The sequence below is a fragment of the Schistocerca americana genome, chromosome 8 (assembly GCF_021461395.2).
Source record: "Schistocerca americana isolate TAMUIC-IGC-003095 chromosome 8, iqSchAmer2.1, whole genome shotgun sequence".
Taxonomy (NCBI): Eukaryota; Metazoa; Arthropoda; class Insecta; order Orthoptera; family Acrididae; genus Schistocerca; species Schistocerca americana.
Window position 1 is genome coordinate 275,696,270 of NC_060126.1, and position 26,364 is coordinate 275,722,633.

General features: G+C 39.9%; 1 protein-coding gene across 1 annotated transcript in view; it reads right to left on the bottom strand.

The window, feature by feature from the left end:
* LOC124545824 (isovaleryl-CoA dehydrogenase, mitochondrial) overlaps positions 1-26,364 on the bottom strand; it is a 63,308-nt gene that overhangs the window by 16,932 nt on the left and 20,012 nt on the right. Inside the window, exons 5-6 of the mRNA XM_047124777.1 lie at positions 13,922-14,181; positions 6,278-6,368 (exon numbers count right to left, since the gene is read on the bottom strand). Of these exons, the coding sequence (XP_046980733.1) occupies positions 6,278-6,368; positions 13,922-14,181 (351 nt within the window). The remainder of the gene's footprint in view (positions 1-6,277; positions 6,369-13,921; positions 14,182-26,364) is intronic.

Genomic DNA, 26,364 nt, shown 5'->3' on the forward strand with positions numbered 1-26,364 from the left:
AGTTTTTAATATCTATAGCGCAAAGACATACATAACATATGGTTAAGTTATGAATGCTAAAAATTAATCAGAAACAGAAGCCTCCTCATCATAAATACTGGAGCAAAATGGGTGGAGTCAACATGAGCATGATATTTAACACTCTGGAGATCGGCCACTTAGAAGAGTACAGGGCCTAGGAAACTGGCCATTTATGCTGCTATTTAAAGTGTTACCATCACAAATGTAATTAACGTATCTTCAAAAGTAATACTTGCTACAAAAGGACCAAGCTCCAAGATTTATTTCTCACATTTACTTTAGTTCTTTGATAGGTTACAAATTTTAAAATAATTATGACAAAAAGTATAATTATCCTCGCAAGAAAGAGGTGGAAGATGAGTTACTGAGCAACTTCTTCCTCTTGAGCTTGCAAAATGTCTTGCTCATGCAACAAACATGACATATTTGTAGCAGAATTACAGCAAACTGTGAAAACTAATAAGTATATGCACAAAATTACCCCAATGTGATAATACTGGCTCAGCCATTCACGACAGCAGCTGTTAAGTTCGCTAATGTTTCTTTCAGAATAATTCTAGAAATTGATCTTATAAGGCAACACCAGTCAAAGAACAGGTAATGACATGTATGTACATTTTTCTCATACAAAATGAATCCAGTTTTCAGATGACACATGGCTCGTATGTCAAGAAAATCACACGCCCTGACCTATATTTGGGTGGGGTCTTTTTGACACAAAGTTTTGGCTCCAGTCATGCTCAGGCTTGGTCTCCAAAGTGTTAAGCAAACGAGTCATTCAGAACTTATGAAAATCCTCTTTTCTTCGACAGCAGTACAGGCATGAAGGACACTGTGGTAGTACCCACCACCAGTTTCAATCTTAGGTTAATTAATGAACCATTCCCCATATATTACTTCATCAAATGTGCCTGTGTGGCTCATTGAAATAAATGGCTGACGAACAGTGGCAAGCTTAATGTCCTCGGAGGTACGTCAGCAAGAATAGCCACTCACATTAATTAAAATATTACTTATAGACATGCTCTGGTTCAGTGATATCCTACTTTCATAGCTGAATAGCAATATTGTGACTGTACATAGATTCTAAAGCTGCAAGGTGAGTACCCCGGAGAGCAACACAGAAACTACAAATTGGGATGGTCATCTGTAAGAAATAGAGAACATGGGAATCCTGGTAAAAATTTCAAATATTCTTAATGAATCTTAATCAAACAGTGGAAAATCCAGGATGGAATGTAACAATATTATGAGAAGGAGAGTTGCTGCTCACCACATAGCAGAGATGCTTAGTCATAGATAGGCACAACAAAAAGATTCTCACTTAAAGCTTTTGGCCAATGGCCTTTGTTAACAATAGACACACACACACACACACACACACACACACACACACACACACACACGTGCGCGCGCCCACACACGTGTGTGTGTGTGTGTGTGTGTGTGTGTGTGTGTGTGTGTGTGTGTGTGTCTTTTTGTTGTGCCTATCTGCAACTCAGCATCCTAACTTAATGGATCTTTACTTGAACAATCCTTGTTAAGAGCAGATCAAGAAAGTTCCTTCTACCATGGAATGTTATTTAACAATATATCAATCTTACAAGCTCAGTTATCTGATGAGCTGTACTACTGATTCATCAACATCACAGGTATCAGAGGTTCACTCAAAATAACTATGGGAAACATGACTGAGAAACAGCATTGGCTGCAGAATGCTTGTGGGTGTGACTGACTCCATTACATCTGTTGAGATTCAGATAAATCAGATGAACAATAGTGCCAAGTTTTTACAACACACAGAGAGTTTACATGCAGACTGCAGTGTGACAGCAGCAACAACCACCTCACATGTGCTTATTATTCAGGGTAAGTACAATGTAGAATTTTTCAGAATACCAGAAAGTGTGTAAAGCATTTACAAGAATTGTCATGGGAAAATAACTGAACAGTAATTACTATTTGTTTGAAGTTGTGCTTAACTGGAATAACTTTTCAAGCAAAGGCTCATCTTTCATGGAGACAGCTTTCCACAAGAATGTAAACAATCATTTATGGTGCAATATTTACGATAATTTTGTGATGTTTTATGTCATGAAAATGTCTAGCGCCACAAGCTAATGTCAAATTAGGTTAGCAATATGAACACTAAATCTAGGAAAATGTGTAAGCAGATGACATTGCTAGATGTAAACCAAAATCACATAAAAATGCTGTCACTGACAATGTTTGGAATAAATAAAACAGTATGTGTATGGTAAAATAAAAATAAATTTTCAATACTTGCAAATGCCTTTAATCATTATGGGCAATGCATATGTAACCTACAATTAAATGGCTAACCCACGGCACAAACCCAGTTGCAGGTTGCTTATCTAACAGCTTCTAGCAGCAACAAATTTTTTTTTCCCCGTATTTCACACAGTCACTGACCAAATTTAAAAATTTAAAATGATGTCATAACCTATTCACTAAGAGCTATAACCTTCTGTTAAATGTTTAACACAATGTCATGAGCGAAATTATCCAGTTTTGAGAATGAGAACACTTAACAACTTCCAACAAACATTACAGATTATTTCAGACCTTGATGACACACTTTCTTACTGACAAGCCCCACAGTACGATGAAAGGAAAAAAATTTATCACTCACACCATTTTTACTGTTCATGCAGCAAAAAAACTGTCTCATCAGGAACAACATTTTAATTTATTACTTCTTTACTACTAACTCTGTTTGCAACATATTTTGCAGACACCATCCAAATATACCACTGAATGTTTCTACAAAACTATATCACTGTACAACACATACCTTGGGAGCTACTGAATTTTATACTTTGGAGTTTAATTCTTTACGAAGTCGAGATGGGGTTTACTCGATAAATACTAATGTGTATGACTTCAGGCATATTTCCTGACAGACTTAAGTATGCTGTGTTAATACCCATCTACAAAACTAAAAATGACTGAACCACTTCCACTTACAGATCTATCTAACTGTTTCTAGTCTTTTTAGAAGTGTTTGAAAAAGTAGCCTGTGACAGAATAATGGATCATGTAACTGAGTAGAACTTGAAACTTCCTGGCAGATTAAAACTATGTGCCCGACCGAGACTCGAACTCGGGACCTTTGCCTTTCGCGGGCAAGTGCTCTACCAACTGAGCTACCGAAGCACGACTCACGCCCGGTACTCACAGCTTTACTTCTGCCAGTACCTCGTCTCCTACCTAAGCCATGTCTCCGCAATATCCTTTCTTTCAGGAGTGCTAGTTCTGCAAGGTTCGCAGGAGAGCTTCTGTAAAGTTTGGAAGGTAGGAGACGAGGTACTGGCAGAAGTAAAGCTGTGAGTACCGGGCGTGAGTCGTGCTTCGGTAGCTCAGTTGGTAGAGCACTTGCCCGCGAAAGGCAAAGGTCCCGAGTTCGAGTCTCGGTCGGGCACATAGTTTTAATCTGCCAGGAAGTTTCATATCAGCGCACACTCCGCTGCAGAGTGAAAATCTCATTCTGGAAACATCCCCCAGGCTGTGGCTAAGCCATGTCTCCGCAATATCCTTTCTTTCAGGAGTGCTAGTTCTGCAAGGTTCGCAGGAGAGCTTCTGTAAAGTTTGGAAGGTAGGAGACGAGGTACTGGCAGAAGTAAAGCTGTGAGTACCGGGCGTGAGTCGTGCTTCGGTAGCTCAGTTGGTAGAGCACTTGCCCGCGAAAGGCAAAGGTCCCGAGTTCGAGTCTCGGTCGGGCACATAGTTTTAATCTGCCAGGAAGTTTCATATCAGCGCACACTCCGCTGCAGAGTGAAAATCTCATTCTGGAAACATCCCCCAGGCTGTGGCTAAGCCATGTCTCCGCAATATCCTTTCTTTCAGGAGTGCTAGTTCTGCAAGGTTCGCAGGAGAGCTTCTGTAAAGTTTGGAAGGTAGGAGACGAGGTACTGGCAGAAGTAAAGCTGTGAGTACCGGGCGTGAGTCGTGCTTCGGTAGCTCAGTTGGTAGAGCACTTGCCCGCGAAAGGCAAAGGTCCCGAGTTCGAGTCTCGGTCGGGCACATAGTTTTAATCTGCCAGGAAGTTTCATATCAGCGCACACTCCGCTGCAGAGTGAAAATCTCATTCTGGAAACATCCCCCAGGCTGTGGCTAAGCCATGTCTCCGCAATATCCTTTCTTTCAGGAGTGCTAGTTCTGCAAGGTTCGCAGGAGAGCTTCTGTAAAGTTTGGAAGGTAGGAGACGAGGTACTGGCAGAAGTAAAGCTGTGAGTACCGGGCGTGAGTCGTGCTTCGGTAGCTCAGTTGGTAGAGCACTTGCCCGCGAAAGGCAAAGGTCCCGAGTTCGAGTCTCGGTCGGGCACATAGTTTTAATCTGCCAGGAAGTTTCATATCAGCGCACACTCCGCTGCAGAGTGAAAATCTCATTCTGAGTAGAACTTGTTAACCAACTCTCAGTTTGGCTTTAATAAAGGATACTCCATAGAGAAAGCAATACAAGATCTCACAAACAATGTACTAGTAGAGCAAAATAAGAAAAATTATCATGTTTGTGTATTCTGTGACCTTGCCAAAGCCTTTAATCATGTGGATCACAAAATTTTTGAAAATTCAAATACTGTGGTAATGATGCAATGCCTCTTTCATGGATGAAGTTTTACTTTCGTAATAGAAAGAAGATTGTCTCTTTAACAGGCTGTTTCACATTCATTTAAGTAACCTCAGAATAAATGATCTGTGAAGCTGAAATGTTTGCTGATAACAGAATTAGTAACTGAGGATTCAAACTCAACCTTAGCAGACACATCTCAGATGACAGCTGAGCTTTACTACAAGGGATTTACTGTGAACAGTTTACACCACAAAGACCCACATTAAGCAATTTCAGACCAGCAATAATGACTTTTTAGCACTAGAAAAAGACAGTAATGACCATAAACTAAAAGAAACATATTGTGTCAACTTCCTTGTGGTCCAGCTGAATTATTTAAAATGAAGCCAACACATATATAAACTAATCAAGAATTTCAGTTGTGCCCTTAGAAGCAGCTCTGATTGTGTTCACCTTGAGACAAGATTGTTGGCTTATTTTACATATTTTCACTACCTGTTGTCATGAAACTATCTTCTACGGCACTGAACCTACAGTGAAAAATGTATTTATTCGCAGAAGTGAGTAGTAAGATTACTGTGTACAGAAGACGCCTTTTTAAAGATCTTGGAAACTCTTACTCTCACTTCTTAATGTATTCACTGTTAATGGCTTTCATTGCAGATAATAAAAATCAGTTTCTGATGAAAAAAATCGGTTTCAGATGAACTGTGATTTATAAAGACACAATACAAAACACAAAACTAATTTCAATATAGAATTTGTTTCGTTGTCTATGGTTTGGAGTGGATGTATGTACTCTGAAGGGAAGACATTCAACAAGCTCCCATCCAATATAAGAGCTTGAATGAAGAGTGCATCCACAGATTCAAGTCCAAGTCCGGAATAAATTTTCACTTGTAGATTTATTTGAATGCCCAACTGCAGCTGATGTTGCAATTTCTCTTTTGACAAGGAACTTTTGCTGAATACTGCACTACACTTCGAAATGACACAGACAGATAACTATTTTTCAATATAGTCACCATATCTATAAACAACAGCTGAAGTACTCTACGAGTTGTCTAATTTTTTGGAAATAGTAATACACACCCCAATCACAGAGCCCCTCAGGAACCACTGTGTGAGTGTCCTCATCATTGGAAAATCTCTGGTTCCCTCCCCCAGACATTCTTTCAGCTTGCCCAACAGGATAGAAATTGCCTGCTACAAGAACTGGACTGCATGGTGGAGCAGCATCAGCCACATCTGTGTGGCCATGTTCAAATTGTTTGCACAACTTCACTAGGCTAGGTGCAACACTGCATTCATTCCATTACTGCCAGGATTTCACAGTGAATCTGTGTGCAATTTAGACATCTTGCCCACAAGAGTTTTACTGTCATGTGTACTTCATCTTCGGAGTAAGTTTCCTGCTGCCACACCATTTCACCCTCACAATGTGGTGCACCTGTTATTTGTACCACAGAACAACTATGTCTGCAGGAAACCTGTAACATGTATGCTTTTCTGACAATGCACCACTCATTCCACAGTGGTCTTAACATAGGATGATATTTCTAACTTACTTTCTGATGTCCCTCCATAAGTCTAAATTAAATCTAAGCTAACATTCAGTTATGTTTGTGAACCAGTGAAATTCAGAAGTGAGAATTAAATTACCTGCATAAGCTGGAATTCTCCAATTCTCTGCCCAAACTGCTTTCTCTCATGCAAGTACTCAAATGCAATGTCACAACAAGCTTGCATTATTCTGAAACATTGAAATTTATGGAAGTTAAAATTACAGAAGTAAATAATCACCCAGTACATAATACTAACAACTTGAAGAACAGCAGTACACATTTCCTAAAATAACAATACTATAAGTATTAAACAGTAAACAAAAAGATTGTTTCAATATCTAGCAGACAACAATTGATCAGGATAAAATGATACAATCCTGTTAGCGACTCAGCTGATGCCTCGTGCAGGGAGACAAAGATCTGAGTTGGTTCAATCATCTACATGAAAATGAACTTCCAGGAACTGAGTTACAAACAAATACAGAAAAAAATACAATCGATTTTCCACAATAGCACTACAGTCAAATGCAAATGTTTAAAATTCTTTAGCTTTTGGAACATGTAGATTGCCTATCAAATGAAAAGAGAAGAATAGGGTAAAGAAAGGGGACATTAAAACTTTTTAACAATGAACATTTTGTAATCTATTGCCACCTGGTAAATAGGTAACCAAAAGTTACTTACTGAGGAATTGCAATCATATATTAGAATGTGCAAGAAACATAACTCTGGATAAGTTGTACCAGTGCGACTGAACAGAATTCAGTGATCTGGCTGTTTGTTTTTGTGTGTGTATGTGGGGGGGGGGGGAGGAGGGGGGGGAGGAGTGCACGCATGCGTGCACCACTTATGAATAAGAAAGGAGATCAACAACAATAAACCATTTTCTATACTGTAAAGGAGTGAGATCATTTTTGTTTGTCGAGAGTCCATGTTGAGAAATGATACAAAGCAGTCACTTTGATACAGACAACAGGCTTCCAGTGATTCACCGTTTGAAAGTTGGACTGAGAAGCAGAAATTACATCTGAAAACAATATTATTCTGAATAATTTGGAAATAAAGGATACTGCTTACTGAATACCAGAAATGTCGAGTCACTGACAGGCTCACACAAAACAGAAAGAAAATTTGCTAGTGTATGGGTTTTAGTTTAGGTTGGCCAATACAAGAAGTGTGAATTTTTTTTTTGTGTAGAAAGTTTAAAATATGGTGCCAGTTAGCCAACAAAGCATTTATTTATCTTTTTGTATTGCTTGCATCCCAGCCATAGCTGTGTGCACATAAAAAAGTGGGTGGTGGGGCGATGCACAATGGCAAGGGTCAGTGAAGCTCCAGCCAATACCATCATTTTGCTGCATATGCCTGTAGCAGAACATTTAGTGCTGTTTTCTAAGTTAGTTTAGGGATCATGATGTTATTTATAATGTTCATTGTTAGTGGCATAAAGCACACACAACAACTATTATACTAAGAAGCAACAACAGTAGTTTTCTAGGAGGGTGAGAACAGAAACAATGGCCCGGTGTAGCAATCACCCCAGCACAGCCAGTTACCAGGGTAGGCAACTGCTGGAATGTGAGACATGGAACAAAGGCAATGAGCACACTGGCGACACCATCAAATATTCTCCTTCTCTATCTGCACAGAACACATTGCACTGCCCCCTTCTGATGTGCATGCCACTATAGCTAGGGATCGGAGGGGTTTTTGCTGTACAGAGCATAATTGTAGAGACCAATGGCCAATTGTGTTCTTGTACAATAAAAAAGAATAAATTAGTTTACTGATTTTTAATGTTAGAGTTTGCCCTTCTTTCCTCCTTGACCTGCAAAAAATGGTACAGCCTAGTCCAGCTGAAAATAGAATGAAGTTCAGTTGATCTCATTCTGTGATTAGATATCATTAAAGAAAATTATTAAAGCAAACTTTCGTCTATACTCAGAACACATTAAATGACCATTATTGTGGTTCCAGACACAGCACATAACAGCACTAAGAATATAGCAGAGTCCCACTAATCCGAACGGCTAGTGCCAATGTTCGGCTAGTGCCAATGTTCGGCTAGTGCCAATGTTCGGCTAGTGCCAATGTTCGGCTAGTGCCAATGTTCGGCTAGTGCCAATGTTCGGCTAGTGCCAATGTTCGGCTAGTGCCAATGTTCGGCTAGTGCCAATGTTCGGCTAGTGCCAATGTTCGGCTAGTGCCAATGTTCGGCTAGTGCCAATGTTCGGCTAGTGCCAATGTTCGGCTAGTGCCAATGTTCGGCTAGTCCCAATGTTCGGCTAGTCCCAATGTTCGGCTAGTCCCAATGTTCGGCTAGTCCCAATGTTCGGCTAGTCCCAATGTTCGGCTAGTCCCAATGTTCGGCTAGTCCCAATGTTCGGCTAGTCCCAATGTTCGGCTAGTCCCAATGTTCGGCTAGTCCCAATGTTCGGCTAGTCCCAATGTTCGGCTAGTCCCAATGTTCGGCTAGTCCCAATGTTCGGCTAGTCCCAATGTTCGGCTAGTCCCAATGTTCGGCTAGTCCCAATGTTCGGCTAGTCCCAATGTTCGGCTAGTCCCAATGTTCGGCTAGTCCCAATGTTCGGCTAGTCCCAATGTTCGGCTAGTCCCAATGTTCGGCTAGTCCCAATGTTCGGCTAGTCCCAATGTTCGGCTAGTCCCAATGTTCGGTTAATCCGAACATGAAAAATTTTAGTCTAAGTATGGAGAACTGTGCAGTAAACTGCTGTACATACACACTATTTTAATTTACACAGTACAGTAAACATGTACTGAAAAAATTGCCAAGAAAACATTAGGTTTAAACAATGCATAACAATGAAAGAAAAGCTGTCAAACTTACTAAAATACAGCGGATATTTTATCCCTACTTTTTAGATGACAAAAACTCAGTCATCGTTTTTTGGCGTAATGAAGACAGTCTATTATATGACACATAGTTGCATCATTGTCTCAAACATCAAATCAGCAGGTGTAGCAGTGGGCTGTTGCTCCAAATAATGAGATCAGGGGCTGCTGCTGCATCACTGTGTGGCACCAGCTCGCCTTTGTCACTTTCAAGCTCACTGTCACTTCCATCACAGCAGTTCCCTTCTTCCTAGTCTTGAGTCACAGCAGTGTTGGTAAGGTTCTCCACACATGCCCCACCCACTGCCAGCCACTCATCTGTATCTTCTTCACATCCAGGGATTGTCTGTATCATTTGTAGTAGCTTCATTCAGTTCTTCTTCCAATTACAAATGGTTGCTTTACCAACAGCCAGTTCTGTTTCCAGTTTAGGTACATTCTCACCATTGTCTATCTGCTTCAAAGCATTCAGTTTTTCTTTGAGAGTTAACATTGTAAGTTTCAGTTTACTCATGACGAAAATACGCACACCACTACACCTCACTGTTATGCATGCCAGCGATAGATAACTAACATAACCAAGCCCTCTGTGAGCCAACTGGTAGTGCACTGACCTCAGACACTACAAGGGTCTCAACAATGAACAACAATTAGGGCAGAGAGTGAGAGTGAGCCACTGTTCCCAAACCTGTTCCCATTGGTTAACATGGTGTACCTACTTATCTGCTTGGTATACTTCATTCTAGAAACTCATCACCGTAATTCCGGCTAGTCTGAACAAACCGGTAGTCTGAACAAGGTCAGGTCCCAATTAGTTTGTATTAACGGGACTCTACTGTAATTGGTACTTAGGGAATGTAAGTTCATTTTAATTTGTTCCAATAACTGCACAAGAGCAGAAAACCTTTGAAATTATTTAACTGCAAGAGAGCAGCAGTAATTGTTATCTGAAACACACCTCTGTTTACAAAACATTGTTTATTTTGCAAACGGGGATCAGATGCTTATTTATGGCTAATCATCATCAAAATCACAGCCACACCCTAAGCAAATGCATGCTTTCTGCAGAACCTGTTTTCTGAGGTGCTATGAGCAATTTTCTTTTAGCAGACTTTTTTGATCTAGATGATATTGTCTTCTTTTCCCATCTCTCTTCTATTTATGTTGTTCTCCTTTTTTTCTGTTTGAGACGATTCTTCATCAGAGGAGAGAGGATTTCCAATTTCTGTCTCCTCCACTTCCTTCTGTCAACCGACAGCAAATTTGTAACAAGTATGTGCAGAAAGAAGTATGTGCACCTGCAGCACTTAGTCCTAGTACTTCCGCAGGATTTTATGGCCAGCTGCTCAATGGTACGCACTTCTGAACAAACTACCATAAGGTGAGCATTCTTGCCCTAAATTTCACTAATTGACAAATATATCTTAGACCTCATTACAAGAAAGGGAGGCCACTACCACTGTGCATATGGGAGAGCAACAGCACATAAGCTTAAGGGGAGGTTTATCTTTGACCCGAAAAAAGCATTTTCTTTGAGAATTTTTCCTCGGGATGTGTTATAGATATCAATGTCAAATTTGGTCAAAATTTTTATTGATATTTCTTCTACAAACTTGAATTTTTTTGACCGGAAATGTCGAAGAGCAAAGGTGGAAGTGCCGTCGAAACGAAACAAAATTTCGATGTAGACCTCCATGAGCAGTATGTCACATGTCAGCCGGCTCGTCTGAAATCAAAATTGAGTTGACGTATATAAGATTCTTTAGGAGTTGTAACTCACTTAAGTTATTTGGACCATAGGAAACAAAATGGCGGCCATTTGAAAAAAAAGGGGGGGGGGGGGGGGGGGTTCCATCGATTTTTCGACTTCGTCGGCCAAGTAAAAAATATTTATAGTTGATGGATCGGAATAAAAGTGGTACAACTTCTAGACAATTTAGTTAGCTTCATCGGAAACAAAGAATCATGCCAATTGGTTCAGTAGATTTGAAGTTACCATACCGCGTGATTAAAAAAAAGTCATTTTGAGAAAAACGTGTTTGAAGTTTTGATTACATATAAATGCAATACTACGCAACTTACGTTCAATCTGCTATTCCGGGTCCATAAACTAGTCCTTCCTCTTCCTCATAGAGGGCATTATGCTCGATCTGGGCCATCCTGCGCTGCTCCAGAGCCGCTCGTACGGCCGATGGCAAGCAGTTTTCGGCCACTTGAATCTGGTGGTCATCCGAATACTTGGCGAACTGCGTCGAATAGAGTTCCACGGTGATGTCCCTCATTGTCATGGTCTTCAGAATTGCTGAATACCCTTCACTGAAGCTGCTCACTACCAGGAAAGTCGCAATCTCCACAGTCTTCGAACCAGAATGCAAACGCTTGGGGGCTAACTTCCAAACAAACGGGTTCAAACTTTCATTTGAATTCTCTGTGTTTCCTCCCAAGCACTGATACAATAACTCGTCCTCTGAAAGGGCCTCTTGGATCGGATGAATCACTTTTTGAACTACTTTGGAGAGTGGCTGGTCGTGTTTATATTCATCCAGATGTCCAGTAGCCTCTGCAATGCACCACTTGCACCAACTAGTTTCCCCAGCCGGACAATTTTGGTGTTGTGGGTGGCCATCCGTTGAGAACTTGTGGAAATACGTTGTCCAAATTGCCTTCTTCATCTGTTCCACCGAATTGGGATGTCATCGGATTGCCAACCCGTAGTACGTCATAAGCTCCTTGATCATTTAATTAGTTTTAGTCGTGGGCAAGCACACAGAATAATTTTTCGTGGCTACAACGTCGAAATTCCCGAAAAAAATTGGTACTTGGAAAAAGCCGATTTCAGGTAGGTGCATTTTCTTGTTCAACAGTGAATAACAAACATTTCCATTCTGTATTCGGAAAAACGTTTCAGGGGTGGATTCTAAACACTTTTATGGAACCAAAAATGCAATTTTAAAACAATCGATTTTTTAAACTAAAAGATAGTAAACCTCCCCTTAACAGCTAATGCAATAAATTAAACTGCATTTGCTATTTGGCTAAAATGCCTAAATTATCATGTGTATGCATTACTTTCAATGCTAAGAAAAATGCTTACTTAACTGAGTGCTAAGAAAGAACATAGGAGCAATAGCAAATACTTTGTCTTTGTCACTATGTACTGCAACGATGACTAGCCAGTGCCAGTTTCTTGCCAAGTGCAATCAACACAGAAATACAAAGTGGACAGTTTTACATGATACATCCTCTTGATCAAACTTCCTTGAATATCATTTCTGTTTGGAGAGAGTTTAGACAGATTGAAAATGCGCAGGGTTTAGCATATTGTAGAACTATGTGGAAAATAGGGCAAGTTTCAGAATGACCATGTCTGTGTATCACATGGTGATACGGTTACAATGTGGTATTTCCTGTATGGAAACAACCAAGAAGGATGGATGATCAGTAACATATAGGTAAATTTAAATGATAAATTCAAATTAGGTTTAAAGCTTAAGCTTTTGCTTTTGCACTTCTTCTTCTTCTTCTTCTTCTTCTTCTAGAAACAAGTGTCACAAACAAATAGTAAATCCAAAATAAGATCCTCCTCCTGTGGCAGAAATAATAGATTGCTGTCTAAACACTGAGGCACACTTTCTGTTTGCTCCAAGACGTAAAAGCTGAAGTCAAAAACAGCAGCAGATGGATGGCCAACAACGCACATTTTATGAACATAATTAACACCACTATCTCAAAAGCACAGAAACCACATGTGGTTTGTGTTTTACATGCAGGTCATTACAGACGGAGCAATGACTCAGTACAATGACTATGAGGTAGTATAAATCCATGCTTGTATATAAAAATATCCCATTTAAATCATATAGATATTTAATGATACCACAAAAACGTTAAATCTATAAGCATAGATAACAAGATGGAGAGTTAATTTTGCCTCCTTTCAACGAGTGTTTACAGTATTTATACATGGCCACCACACTTTAGTTCCCACTTTTGAATTAAAAAATCTTTAGCTATCTATATTCAATGGTCAGGATTTCTTTTATACTTCCAACAATGCATCCAATTCAAATCATAACCTATTTCCTCTACTTATTGTGAACAACAATGATTCAATTGTCTTATTGGCAATTCACCTTACAAGCTGGTACTGGTTGCAATACTGTGATGAAATACAATACTGTGATGGAATAGAAGCAATACACTTTAGATCAACTGAATCATTACACACTACAGTGAGATCACAAACATAACTTATACAGCATGCAGATAAGTAAACTAAACTGAATGGAAACAAACAGAAAGGAGTACAACAGAGAAAGTGGAAACGAAAGATAGGCAGAATGTTCCTTCATAGGCAGTCAGTAAATTTACGTAAGTTGGGTAGGGATGCTCTACTTGTGATTAGTGGTTTATTTGTATTTCTTGCAGTCTCACTGTTTAGACTTTTAACATGTTCCAATGCCCTATAACAAATGTTGTCATAAACATGGATCATAGGTACTGTGCATTAACAAGAGGAACAATAAGAGAGAGGTATAATGCTGAGTGTTTTTGTATCACTTAAATACCAAACTTGGGCTTTCTGGTGTAACAATAATGCCCAAAACTGTCAGAGGCTATAAGAAGTGGTAGGGGTATTGCAAATTACACATCAAATCAAAGACTGAAGCTACAGCCCTACTCTATGAGGTGAAAAGTGAGATATTCTTAGTAAGAAAATGAGCAAAACAGAAAATGACAAAGTCATAGTGTGTGTGACAGTTCTTTTACCAATTACTGTCATAACAAATAGGTGTCAAGCGATTATTATGCACAACAAATGCTTATGAAGTGACTGTGGGTGGGGGAAAAAACCAAAACAAAACAAAAAACAAAACAAACCACATACCCAACAGGACCAGCCGCAAGAACAAGTCGCTCAAGATCCAGTCCACTAAACAAGACATAGATGCCACCATTCAGTTTTCCTAGCATTGAGCTAGCAGGAACCTTGCAGTCCTCAAAAATCAATTCCCCTGTTGGAGAACCACGCATGCCAAGTTTGTCCAGCTTCTGTGCTGTACGGAAACCCTCCATACCTCGCTCCACAATAAATGCTGATATGCCATGTTGTGGCTTTGCCGCATTTGGATCAGTACGGGCATATACCTAAAGAAGATCGATATTGAATTTAAACTGTAATAATTAAGCCAGAAAAAATTTGATATACAAAACACTAACAATTATAAAGGACACACTTAAAGTTTAAGAACTACCGATAAAGGTACGCAGAAGCAGCAGCACAGATAATCCACTTTGCAAGTTTGAACAATTTGCAATTACTGGATTGATAGGTGGGCTCCGCTGTTGCAATATGTGTAGCATTCAATTATTGTCAACTACAGGGACAAAATGGATACATTGGAACAAATTTAAAGTGAGTTCACAATTAGGCACCTTCATTTGACTTTTGGAGAAATTCACCAATTTTATTCTTCCATGGTAATGGTTTTCCAATGACTCTGTAACTGCATACAACACCAATAATAAAATTCTGTTGCAAAGGAAAGCCGATCTGGAAACACATCAAAACAGCTATTAGAGATAAAGCATTCTGAGCTGGAGAATAGTTGAAATGAATGCTTGCTGTACCTGCATGCATATTCATTGTAGTGGGATTTGATCAGTGGCTCTCCTCTGATGGACTCTCATGGCTGAGTGCACCCCATACAAGTCTTCCCACCAAGGAAAAATCCATGAATCCATCATAGTACCAAGAACTGAGTCCTGGTCCTCCACATTGCATTCAGCTATATTGGGAATTCAGCTACAGAGATGGTCAGAGACCAGATGCAACATCTTGCACATCTAATTCTAAGATTTTGGTCTATGCCTGTATTTGTGACAATTTTCTTAAATTTCATGAAAACATTTTAGCCATTATCTATGTGATGTTTTATCTCCATGCCTGATCTCCAATCTTCACAGCACCACATATACAAACTTCTCTACCTTTTGTATTAAGGAACCAAAGAATTGTAGATCTGTATTTGTGAAGGAGTAGGGCTGTCAAGCAACAGTTATAAAATGCATCTCTCTGGTGTTAAAATTCAGGCCTAGATTACCACTGTAACCTCCTACTAAATTAACAAGCTGTTGAGATAATTAAATTATCTGCAGTCAATGCTGTATCACCAATATAGTATCATCAGCACAGCAAACATTGTTGATGAAGACTCCACTGTCTTTTTATTACGCCTAACAGAAAACAAAACATGGAAAATACCCAAGACATGGAAAGATGGTTCAAAAGCGAAGCAACTTTTTCAGTCCTGTTTGTGCATCTGCCCTCCATCCAACATTTCAACAACATGGCGAGAGGTTACGTTTACCACCCGTTATTTGCATTATAAGACAGATTTAAAGACTCGCATTAAGTACAGCTAATAAACCACAGCATGCTAAAAAATCTGAGCATGGAACTTCTTCATTAACTATTCTTCATTATTTTTAACACAGTATCAGGTAGTCAGGAAGTGTAATTTTACAACATTAGTTTACTGAAACTGCAATAGTTCTTACGAGGAAGGAAAGCTGTAATTTAATGTCTCATTCAAGTACCTATCAACTGAGCATGAGCTAAGCTGGGTAACGACAGAAAATATAATGGTCTTTTCACATGAATTACCTTAATGCATAGTAACCACAGAAAACATAAATATACACTATGCGATCAAAAATATCTGGACGTCTAGCTGAAAATGAATTACAAGTTCATGGTGCCCTCCATCACTAATACTAGAATTCAATACAGTGTTGGCCCACCATTAGACTTGATGACAGCTTCCATACTCGCAGGCATACGTTCAATTAGGTGCTCGAATGTTTCTTGGGGAATGGCAACCCATCCTTCACGGAGTGCTGCACTGAGGAGAGGTATCAATATCAGTAGGTGAGGCCTGGCACAAAGTCAGCATTCCAAAACATCCCAATGGTGTTCTATAGGATTCAGGTCAGGACTACGTGAAGGGAAGTCCATTACAGGGATGTTATTGTCATGTAACCATTCCGTCACAGGCCGTGTATTATGAACAGGTGCTTGATCATACTGAAAGATGCAACTGCCATCCCCGAATTGCTCTTCAACAGTGGGAAGCAAGAAGGTGCTTAAAACATCGATGTAGGCCTGTGCTGTGATAGTGCCACACTAAACAACACGGGGTGCAAGCTCCCTCCATGAAAAACATGACCACAGCATAACACCACCACTTCCGAATTTTACTGTCAGCACTACTCACGCTGGCAAATGGTATCAACTGGACATTCGCCATACCCAAACCCTGCCACTGGATCGCCACATTATGTGCCGTGATTTGTCACTCCACACAACATTTTTTCCACTGTTCAATTGTAGTGCCCCCAGAATTTTACGAAAGTCTGAAGACACTTGTGTTCCAGCTGTTTCGAACACATGTTATTTTAAAGCAGGGCGTAAGGATGAGCATGGGATACTGCACCTATTTATTGTTTGTGCAGGCGAAACTGGAAGGGAGAAAATTCGTCGGCACTGGCAAGTGTTCAGTGTGACCTGCGAAGAATAAACACATACGGCCCAGAAGCTCCGTGGCCGGCTGCAAAGAGAGATGTAGCTTTGTATTGTTGAAAAACAAATGGAGTGACTCGAGATAGTGACTGTTTAGTAGACATTGAACTGCTGTTGAGAGTATGTGGACTGGACGTGGATAGTCAGCCACGATAAAAGCTTATGTATTAATTGTGTTCAAAAATGTGTAATTAACTGATCTTGGGTGCTCGGTAATGTGTGGGCTTACGTCAAAAAGTTGTGTGTGTGTGTTTTTTTTTTTTTTTTTTTTTTTACAAAGTGGAAATAAATATGTTCCGGTGCATTGAATGATATTCCACGAGTAGCCTATTTTTAAATAAGGAGAGAGAGAGAGAGAGAGAGAGAGAGAGAGAGAGAGAGAGAGCGCGAAAATTTCCCCTTCCTAGCAGTGAAATCTTCGGAGAAGCATCCGGTGCTAGCAGAAGACATCGGCACTGCAAGAAAGCAGAACCAGCATTCTTCAACAAGTAAGTCCACAAAAACGCTTAAGCTGTATAGAGGGAGCTTAACATTACACCGGGCCACCGCACAATCGTCCAATGTTTACGGTCCCTACTCCAAGCGAGGTGTCGTTTGACATCTACTGGCGTGATGTGTGGCTTATGAGCAGTCCCTCGACCTGAAATCCAAGTTTTTGTCACTTTTCACCTAACTGTTATAGTACTTGCAGTTGATCCTGATGCAGTCTGGAATTCCTGTGTGATTGTTTAGGTAGATGTCTGCCTATTACACATTACAACCCTCTTCAACTGTCGGCGATCTCTGTCAGTCAACACACTAGGTCAGCCTGTACACTTTTATGCTATATGTGTCCCTTCACTTTTGCACTTCACTGACACATCGGAAACAGTGCACCTAGGGATGTTTAGGAGCATGTAAATCTTGCTTACAGACATATGACACAAGTGACACCCAATCACTTTACCACAACAAAGTCCATGAGTTCCACGGAGTGCCCCATTCTGCTCTCTCACAATGTCTAGTGACTACTGATGACACTAAAATGAAGTACGTGGCAGTAGGTGGCAGCACAATGCACCTATATGAAAAATGTATGCTTTTAGGGGTGTCCAGATACTTTTGATAACAGAGTGTAGGTCCCTGGATAGGAATCTGAAACTTATTTGGTTTATTACAAGGAAAGATCTGCAAACGAAAAATTTAAGTTTCTAATGTAGACTACGAAGACAATAATAAATGTGAAGTGAATTTTCTATCAATGCTTGACAGAAGATGACAAGACAATGGGCAGGCACATGCATGCACATGAAAATCGCCACAAACACACACACACACACACACACACACACACACACACACACACACACACACAGATGGTGACTCAATACCTCTATTACTGGGTGAGTTGTTATCTATACAGCTCAATTATTTGCATTTTGCCACAATTTTATACACACTGAAGCTGCATGTGTGATTGTCTGGGCAAGACTCAGCATCAGAGGTGGGCATAAAATGATAACGGATCCTTCTATCGCCCAGCAGACTCTTCTCCTGATGTAACTGAAAGCTCTGGAGAAAACCTCAGTTCACTTGTACATAAGTTCCCCCATTATACTGAAATCACTGATGGAGAGTTTAATCAGTCAACAATCAACTGGAAAAAATCACAGTTTTATCAGTGGTGGCTGTGGTAAGACATCCTGTGAAATAGCACTAAATGCCTTCTCTGAAAACTACCTAGAACAGATAGTTAGGAACCCCATTCATGACGGGAACATATTGGATCTAATGACAACAAATAGGCCTAACCTCTCTGAGGATGTCCCCATTGAAACTGGTATCAGTGATCATGACAGTTGTGGCAACAATGATGACCAAAGTACAAAGGACAACTAAACCAAGCAAAAAGATATATATGTTCAATAAACTAGATAAAAAAATCAGCAGTGCAAATCTCAATGAGGAACTTGAACTTCCAGCACAGGGCAGGTGATAAAGAGGAACTATGGCTCAAGTTTGAAAGAATAGTTGACCATGCGCTGGATAGATATGTTCCCAGTAGAACAGTTCATAATCGGAGCGACCTGAATGGTACACAGTCACTATAAAAGTACTTTTTTGGAAACAGAGATTAGTGTATAATATGTGTAAACCAAAGCGTGGGGCTATACTAGAGAGACACTGAATGAAACTCATTTGGCTGTCAAGAGATCAATGCATAAAGTCTTCAATGACTACCACAGCAGAATATTGTCAAGTAACCTTTCACAGAACCCAAAGAAATTCTAGTCCTATGTAAAGGCTGTTATTGGCACCAAAGTTGGTGTCCAGGCCCTAGCGAATGAGACAGGAACTGAAATTGTAGGTAACAAAGCAAAAGCTGAAATGCTTAACTCAATTTTCAAATGTTCCTTTACAAAGGAAAACCCAGGAGAATTGCCTCAATTTAATCCCTGTACCACTGAAAAGATGAAAGAAAGAAGTATTATTGTCAGTGGTGTTGAGAAACAGCTGGAATCGTTAAAACTGAACAATGCTCCAGGTCCCGATGGAATCTCTGGCAGATTCTATACTGAATTTGCGTCTGAGGTAGTTCCTCTTCTAACTGTAAACAAAACACCATGCCCCTTCTTAGAAAAACACACAGGTCACCCACATCTCCAAGAAGGATAGTAGAAGTGATCTACAAAACTACTGTCCGACATCCTTGACATCGATTTGTTGTTGTATCTTAGAACATATTCTGAGCTTAAGCATAATGAGGTATTGATATCCTCAGTGCCAACCACCATGGATTTCAAAAACATATATAATATGAAAACCAACTTGCACTTTTCTCACACAACGTACTGAAAGCTTTGGATCAAGGCAACCAGGTAGTTTCAGTATTCCTTGATTTCCGAAAAGCATTTGATGCAGTAACGCACCTACACTTATTGTCAAAAGTATGATCATACAGGGTATCTAATGAAATTTGTGACTGGATTGAGGACTTTTTGATAGGGAGGACACCGCATGTTATCTCGGATGGAGAGTCATCGTAAGATGTAGAAGTAACTTCAGATGTGCCCCAGGGCAGTGTGTTGGGACTCTTGCTGTTTATGTTGTATACTAATGACCTTGCACACAATATTAATAGTAACATCAGACATTTTGCAGATGATGAAGTTACCTATAATGAAGTTAGGTCTGGAACAAGCTGCATAAATATCCAGTCAGATCTTGATAAGATTTCAAAGTGGTGCAATGATTGGCAACTTACTTTAAATATTCAGAAATTTAAAAATGTGCACTTGACAAGATGAAAAAACGTGGTATTCTATGACTATAATATCAATGAGTCACTGTTTGCTTTACCTGGGTGTAACACATGTAGGAATATGAAATGGAATGATCACAAAGGCTCAGTTGTGCATAAAGCACATGGTAAGGTTTGGTTTATTGGTAGAATACTGAGGAAGTGCTGTCAATCTACAAAGGAGGTTGCTTAAAATTCACCTGTGCAACCAAGCCTAAAATGCTGGATAAAACTCACGGGCTAGTTGGTAGATCACACACGTAAATTCACCCCCTCCCTCTTCTGATGGATCAGCCTACTTTAACTCATTTCGCAGTGTGTGGCTTAACCAAGTCTTTCTCTTGGCTTACAAGTAGAGCCTGTAAATACAACCCCAAATTGTTGGTATATTGTATAAGAAATTTTATTTTCCACGTTGTAGACACATCATTCAGTTTATACTGATTCACAGCTGTCTATGAGATTTGGTGGGGCAGTTTCAGAAAACAAAAGCACTTCAAGGCTATCAGTATACTATTTGGGAAGAACAGTATTAAGACAGCATCACGTCTCATAAGTCCAAAGATGAATGGAAATAAGAACCTAACATGGAAAAAAGTTATCTGCTAGGAATGGAGATACTGCTGCTATTCTTTGTGTTTCATATGCACTTATGTGTGAAATATTCAAGATTTGAATGTTAGCACCGATTACTGAAAGGAGGCAGAGAGGTTAAGGGTGACTTGCTGCTCCCTCCTCCTATATCTCCCTACTTTTTCTTGTCTTGAAAAGGCCTCCTTCTGAAGTAGAAAACACATACACATTAACACAAGCACAACTCACACACACATGGCCACTGTCTCTTGCTGCAGTGGCCAGTGGGAGATAACACATAAATAGGTTAAGGAAATCAGGATTTGTCTACATTCATTCATATTCTGCAAACCACCATCAGTGCATGGCAGTTGGTATGTCCCAAGGTACCAGTTATTAGGGTTTCTTCCCATTCCCCTCACTTATGGAGCACAGGAAGAGTTATTGTTTGATGGCCTCTGTAAATTCTGTTATTATTCTAATCTTGTCCTAACAAAACCTATGTGAGCAATACGTAGGGGGTTGTAATATATTCCTAGAGTCATTTAAAGCTGGTTCTTCAAACTTTTTAGTAGAATTTCTTCAAATAGTTTACATCTATCTTGAAGAGCCTGCCAGTTCAGTTTATTCAGCATCACTGTAACACTCTCCCATGGGTCAAACAAACATGTAACCATCTGTGCCCCCCTTCTCTGTATACATTCAGTACATCCTGTTAGTCCTATATGCTACGGGTCCCACACACTCAAGCAATATTCTAAAACCAGTCCTGTGAGTGATATGTCAGCAATTTCCTTTATAGACTGATTGCAATTCCTCAGTATTCTACCAATAAACTGACGTCTACCACCTGCTTCACTCACAACTGAGCCTATATTATCACCCCATTTCATATCCCTACAAAGTGTTACACCTAAGTATTTGTAGAGTTCGCCGATTCCAACTGTGACCGACTGATATGAAAGTCATAGGATACTATGTTTTACTGTTTTGTGAAGTGTAACATTTTACATTTTTCAACATTTAAATCTTTGCATCACTTTGAAATCTTATCAAGAGCTGACTGAATATTATGTATGCAAACTGAAGGAGGATCACTACTATCAGCAGCAGCAGGACATTAAGCAGAATCAGTGTCTGTTCCTTCGAAATAACAAGCACAACGCAGATCTAGCAGCTGTGAAACACTATATGTAAATTGAAGGGGGATCCCTGCTCCAAGCTGCAGTGAGATATTAAGTGGAATCAGAGGCAATAAACTAAAATGTGTGCCAGATATATTCTTTCAGGGAGTACTTTATTATAGATAACTGCATCACCTGCAAAAAGTCTGAGATTACTATTAATATTGTCTGCAAGGCCACTGATATACAAAATGAATAGCAAGGGTCTCAACATGTGTTTCTGAAGCGCACCAAAAGTTACTTCTACATCTGACAATGACTCTCCATCCAAGGTAACATGCTGTGTCCTTCCTACTAAAAAGTCCTCTATCTGATCACAAATTTCACTTGATATGCCATATGAGCATACTTTTGATAATAAGTGAGAAAGCTTTAAGTACGTCATGCGAGAAGAGGGCAAGTTAGATTCCACATGATCAATGTTTTTAGAATCCATGCCAGTTGGTATGTTGAAGGTAATTCTGTTCAAGATACCTCATTATCTTTGAACTCAGAATATGTTCTAAATTTCTACAACAAATTGATGTCAAAGATATTGGACAGTAGTTTTGTGGATCACTTTCTTACAGAGGGATGTTACCTGTGCTTTCTTCTAACTACTGGGCAGTTTTTTGATCAAGGGGTCTACGTTAGGTTATATTTATAAAAGGAGCTGACTCAGATGCAAATTCTATATAGAATCTGATAGTGATTCCATCAGGCCCTGGAGTTTTGTCCATCTTTAACAATTTCAGCTGTTTCTCAACACCAATGATGCTAATACTGATTTCATTCATTTTTTTCAGTAGTATGAGGATTTAATTGAGGCAATTCTCCTGGGTTTTCCTCTGTAAAGGAACAGGTGAAAAAAGAGCTAAGAATTTCAGCTTTTGCTTTGCTACACTCAACTTCAGTTCCTGTCTCGTTCCCTAGAGAATGGACACTCAATTTAGTGTCACTGACAACCTTTACAAATGTGCAAGCTTTTGGAGCCAGTGGCTCATTCTGACAGAAGGACTGGCAAGATTTGGGAAGTAGTGAGAGTTCGGAAAATTCATCTAGAATCCCAGGTCAGGGGAGACGTACTGGAAGGGATGAGAAGGCACTGGTTGCTGGGGATTGCACTGGATGAGATTTGAAAATCTGAGAGCTAAAAGCTGGAAGATAAATGAAGTGCATTATGTGTGGTAGAGGTGGGAAAAAATAGACAGGTCAGACAATAAAAGATACAGAAAACTAAAAGGAATGAGGAAAGAAATAGCTACTGAGTAGTAATGTTGTGACTGAAGAAAATAACATAAATTAAGGCCATGTTGGTGGTGAGAATGAAGAACATGTTGTAATGTCAGCACCCAACTGTAGTGTTACCAATACACACCCTCAGTCTACACCCAGTCATCCTAAGTGATAACTCGGTAGTCATACTAATGTAGAAGGCCGGATAGTACGTACATAACATGTGTCATTTCACACTTGGCTCTCCATTTGATTGCTTGTGGTTTGCCAGTTACAGGGCTGTCATAGGTGCTGGCAGGAGGATGCAGTAGGGATAATTTCAGAGGTAGGAATCATAGGGCAGGGAAATGGGTGCAGAAAGAATATGGGGTCTGATCAGTCTTTTCTGACATCCGGCGTCTGACACTCACTGCATTCCTCAAGCACAGAAAAACCATTCACAGTGACGTGTACTGTGAGACACTACATAGCCTACAAATGTCTGTCAAGAGTAAATGGCCTAAACTGCTCACAGAGGGAGATATTCTGCTCCATGATAAAATGAGTCGACATGTCTCCAAGGCCACACAGAGTGTAATCGCCAAGTAGAAGTGGGAGTAGCTTAAGCATCTGCCCTACAACCCAGACATATCACACTGTGTCTTCCATGTGGTTGGGCTGCTAAAAACATCTCAAAGGAAAGTGCTTCAACTCTGCACATGAACTGAAGGACATAGTGGAGGGATAGCTCCTGTTACAGCCACAGTATTTCTGGGAATAGGGAGTCCTCCAGCTTGTGAAACAGTGCGATAGTTGTGCTCAGGCCTCTGATGATTATTTTTGAATAAAGACTTCAATTATATGGAAGTGACAGCCTGGGAACTCTGATTCACAATTATGCTGATGGGGTAATCACATATAGTGAAGGCTGAGGTGAGAATGGCTGTGTATTGCTGTAAGAAGTCTGCTTCTGAACAAAATATGATTGACTCGAATGCCAAGGCTGTAAGGGCAGCAACGTCTGACATGGAAAGGATGCCACCTGTCAATATGTAAGTATTGTTCTCTGTTAGTAGATTTAATGTGAACATAAGTGTGTAGCTGACCCTCAGTGACGGCAAGGTGAACATCGAGAAAAGTGGCATAGGATTTAGAATAGGACTGCATGAAATTTAATTGGGACAATATGTTTAAAGATTCCAAAAATTTTATCAGGTCTGCGTCACCATGAGCCCATATGGCAAAGATGTCATCAATGCACCTAAACCAAAACAGGGGCTGAAGACATGGATTTCAGGAAAGCCTTGTCCAAGCAATCCATGGAAAGGTTGGCACAGGAAGGATCCATCCTGGTTCCCAAAACTCTGCCTCAGATCTGTCTGTATGTCTGTCCCTCAAAGATAAATTAGTTGTTGGGAAGTTTTTTTGAGTCCTCAGTTTTCTGACTGGTTTGATGTGGTCTGTCACGAATTCTTCTCCTTTGCCAACATCTTCATCTCAGAGTAGCATATGCAACCTACATCTTCAATTATTTGCTGGATATATTCCAACCTCTGCCTACCTCTACAGTTTTTGTCCTCTGCAGCTCCCTCTAGTACCATGGAAGTCATTCCCTGATGTCTTAACAGATGTCCTATCATCCTGTCCCTTCTCCTTGTCAGTGTTTTCCATACATTCCTTTTCTCTCCAATTCCACACACAACCTCCTTATTCCTTACCTTATTAGTTCACGTAACTTTCAACATTCATCTGTAGCACCACATCTCAAATGCTTTGATTCTCATCTGTTCTGGTTTTCCCGCAGTCCATGTTTCACTAACATAAAATGCTGTGCTCCAAATTTACATTCTTATAAATTTCTTCCTCATAAAGGCCAATGTTTGATACAAGTAGATTTTTCTTGGCCAGGAATGCCCTTTTTGCCAGTGCTAATCCGCTTTCGATGTCCTCCATGCTCTGTCATTGGTTATTTTGCTACCTAGGTAGTCTAATTTCTTAACTTTATCTACTTTGTGATCATCAATCCAAACGTTAAGTTTCTCAGTCTTCTCATTTCTGCTAATTCTCATTACTTTCGTCTTTTTTGATTTACTCTCAATCCACATTATACACTCCCCAAACTGTTCACTCCATTAAGGAGATCATGCAATTCTTCCTCACTTTTATTCAGGATAGCAATTTCATCAGACAATCTTATCATTGACATCCTTTAAACTTTAATTTTAATTTCACTTCTGAACCTTTCCTTTATTTCTGCCATTCCTTCTTCGATTTACAGATTGAATAGTATGGGAAAAGACTACATCCCTGTCTTACACCCACTGTAATCTGAGCACTTGTTTTGGTCGTCCACTCTTATAACTCCCTCCTGGCTCTTGCATATATTGTGTATTACCTGTCTCTCCCTATAGCTTACCCCTATTTTTCTCCGAATTTTGAACACATCGCACCATTTTCCACTGTCAAACACTTTTTCCAGGTCGACTAATTATATCAATGTGTTTTGATTTTTATTTAGTTTTGCTTCCATTATCAACTGCAACGTCAGAATTGCCTCTCTGGTGCCTCTACCTTTCCCAAAGTCAATCTGATCATCATCTAACCCATCCTCAATTTTCTTCCCATTCTTCCGTGTATTATTCTTGTAAGTAACTTTGATGCTTGAGCCGTTGAGCTGACTGAGCGATTATTCTTGCACTTGTCAGCATTTGCAGTCTTCGGAAGTGCGGAGATGATATTTTTCTGAAAGTTGGGTGGTATGTTGCCACACTCATACAGTCTACACACCAACATGAATATCCATTTTGTTGCCACTTCCCCCTCTTGATTTCAGAAATTCTGGTGGAATGTTATCCATCCCTTCTGTCTTATTTGATCTTAAGTCCTCCAAAGCTATCTTAAATTCTGATTCTAATACTGGGTCCCCTATCTCTTCTAAACTGACTCCTGTTTCTTCTTCTATCACATCAGACAAATCTCCCCCTCGCATAGGCCTTGAATGTACCCTTTCCATCTATCACCTCTTTCCTCTGCATTTAACAGTGGAATTCCCATTGCAATCTTAGTGTTACCACCCTTGCATTAAATTTCACCAAATGTTGTTTTGACTTTCCGATAAGCTGAGTCAGTCCTTATAACAATCGTTTCTTTTTCGATTTCTTCACATTTTTCATGCGGCGATTTCACCTTAGCTTCCCTGCACTTCCTGTTTATTTCATTCCTCAGAGACCTGTATTTCTGTATTCCTGAATTTCCCTTAATGCTTTTGTACTTCCTTCTGTGATTGCCCTTTACTGAGATGCCCATTCCTCTTCAACTGTGCTGCCTATTGAGCTGCTCCTTATTGCTGTATCTATAGCCTTAGAAAAGTTCAAGTGTATCTCATCATTCCTTAATACTTCCGTATCCCACTTCTTTACATATTGGGTCTTCCTGACCAATCTCTTAAACTTCAGCCTACTCTTCATCACTACTTCATTATCTGCTTCTGGGTATGCCTTACACTCCAGTATCTGATT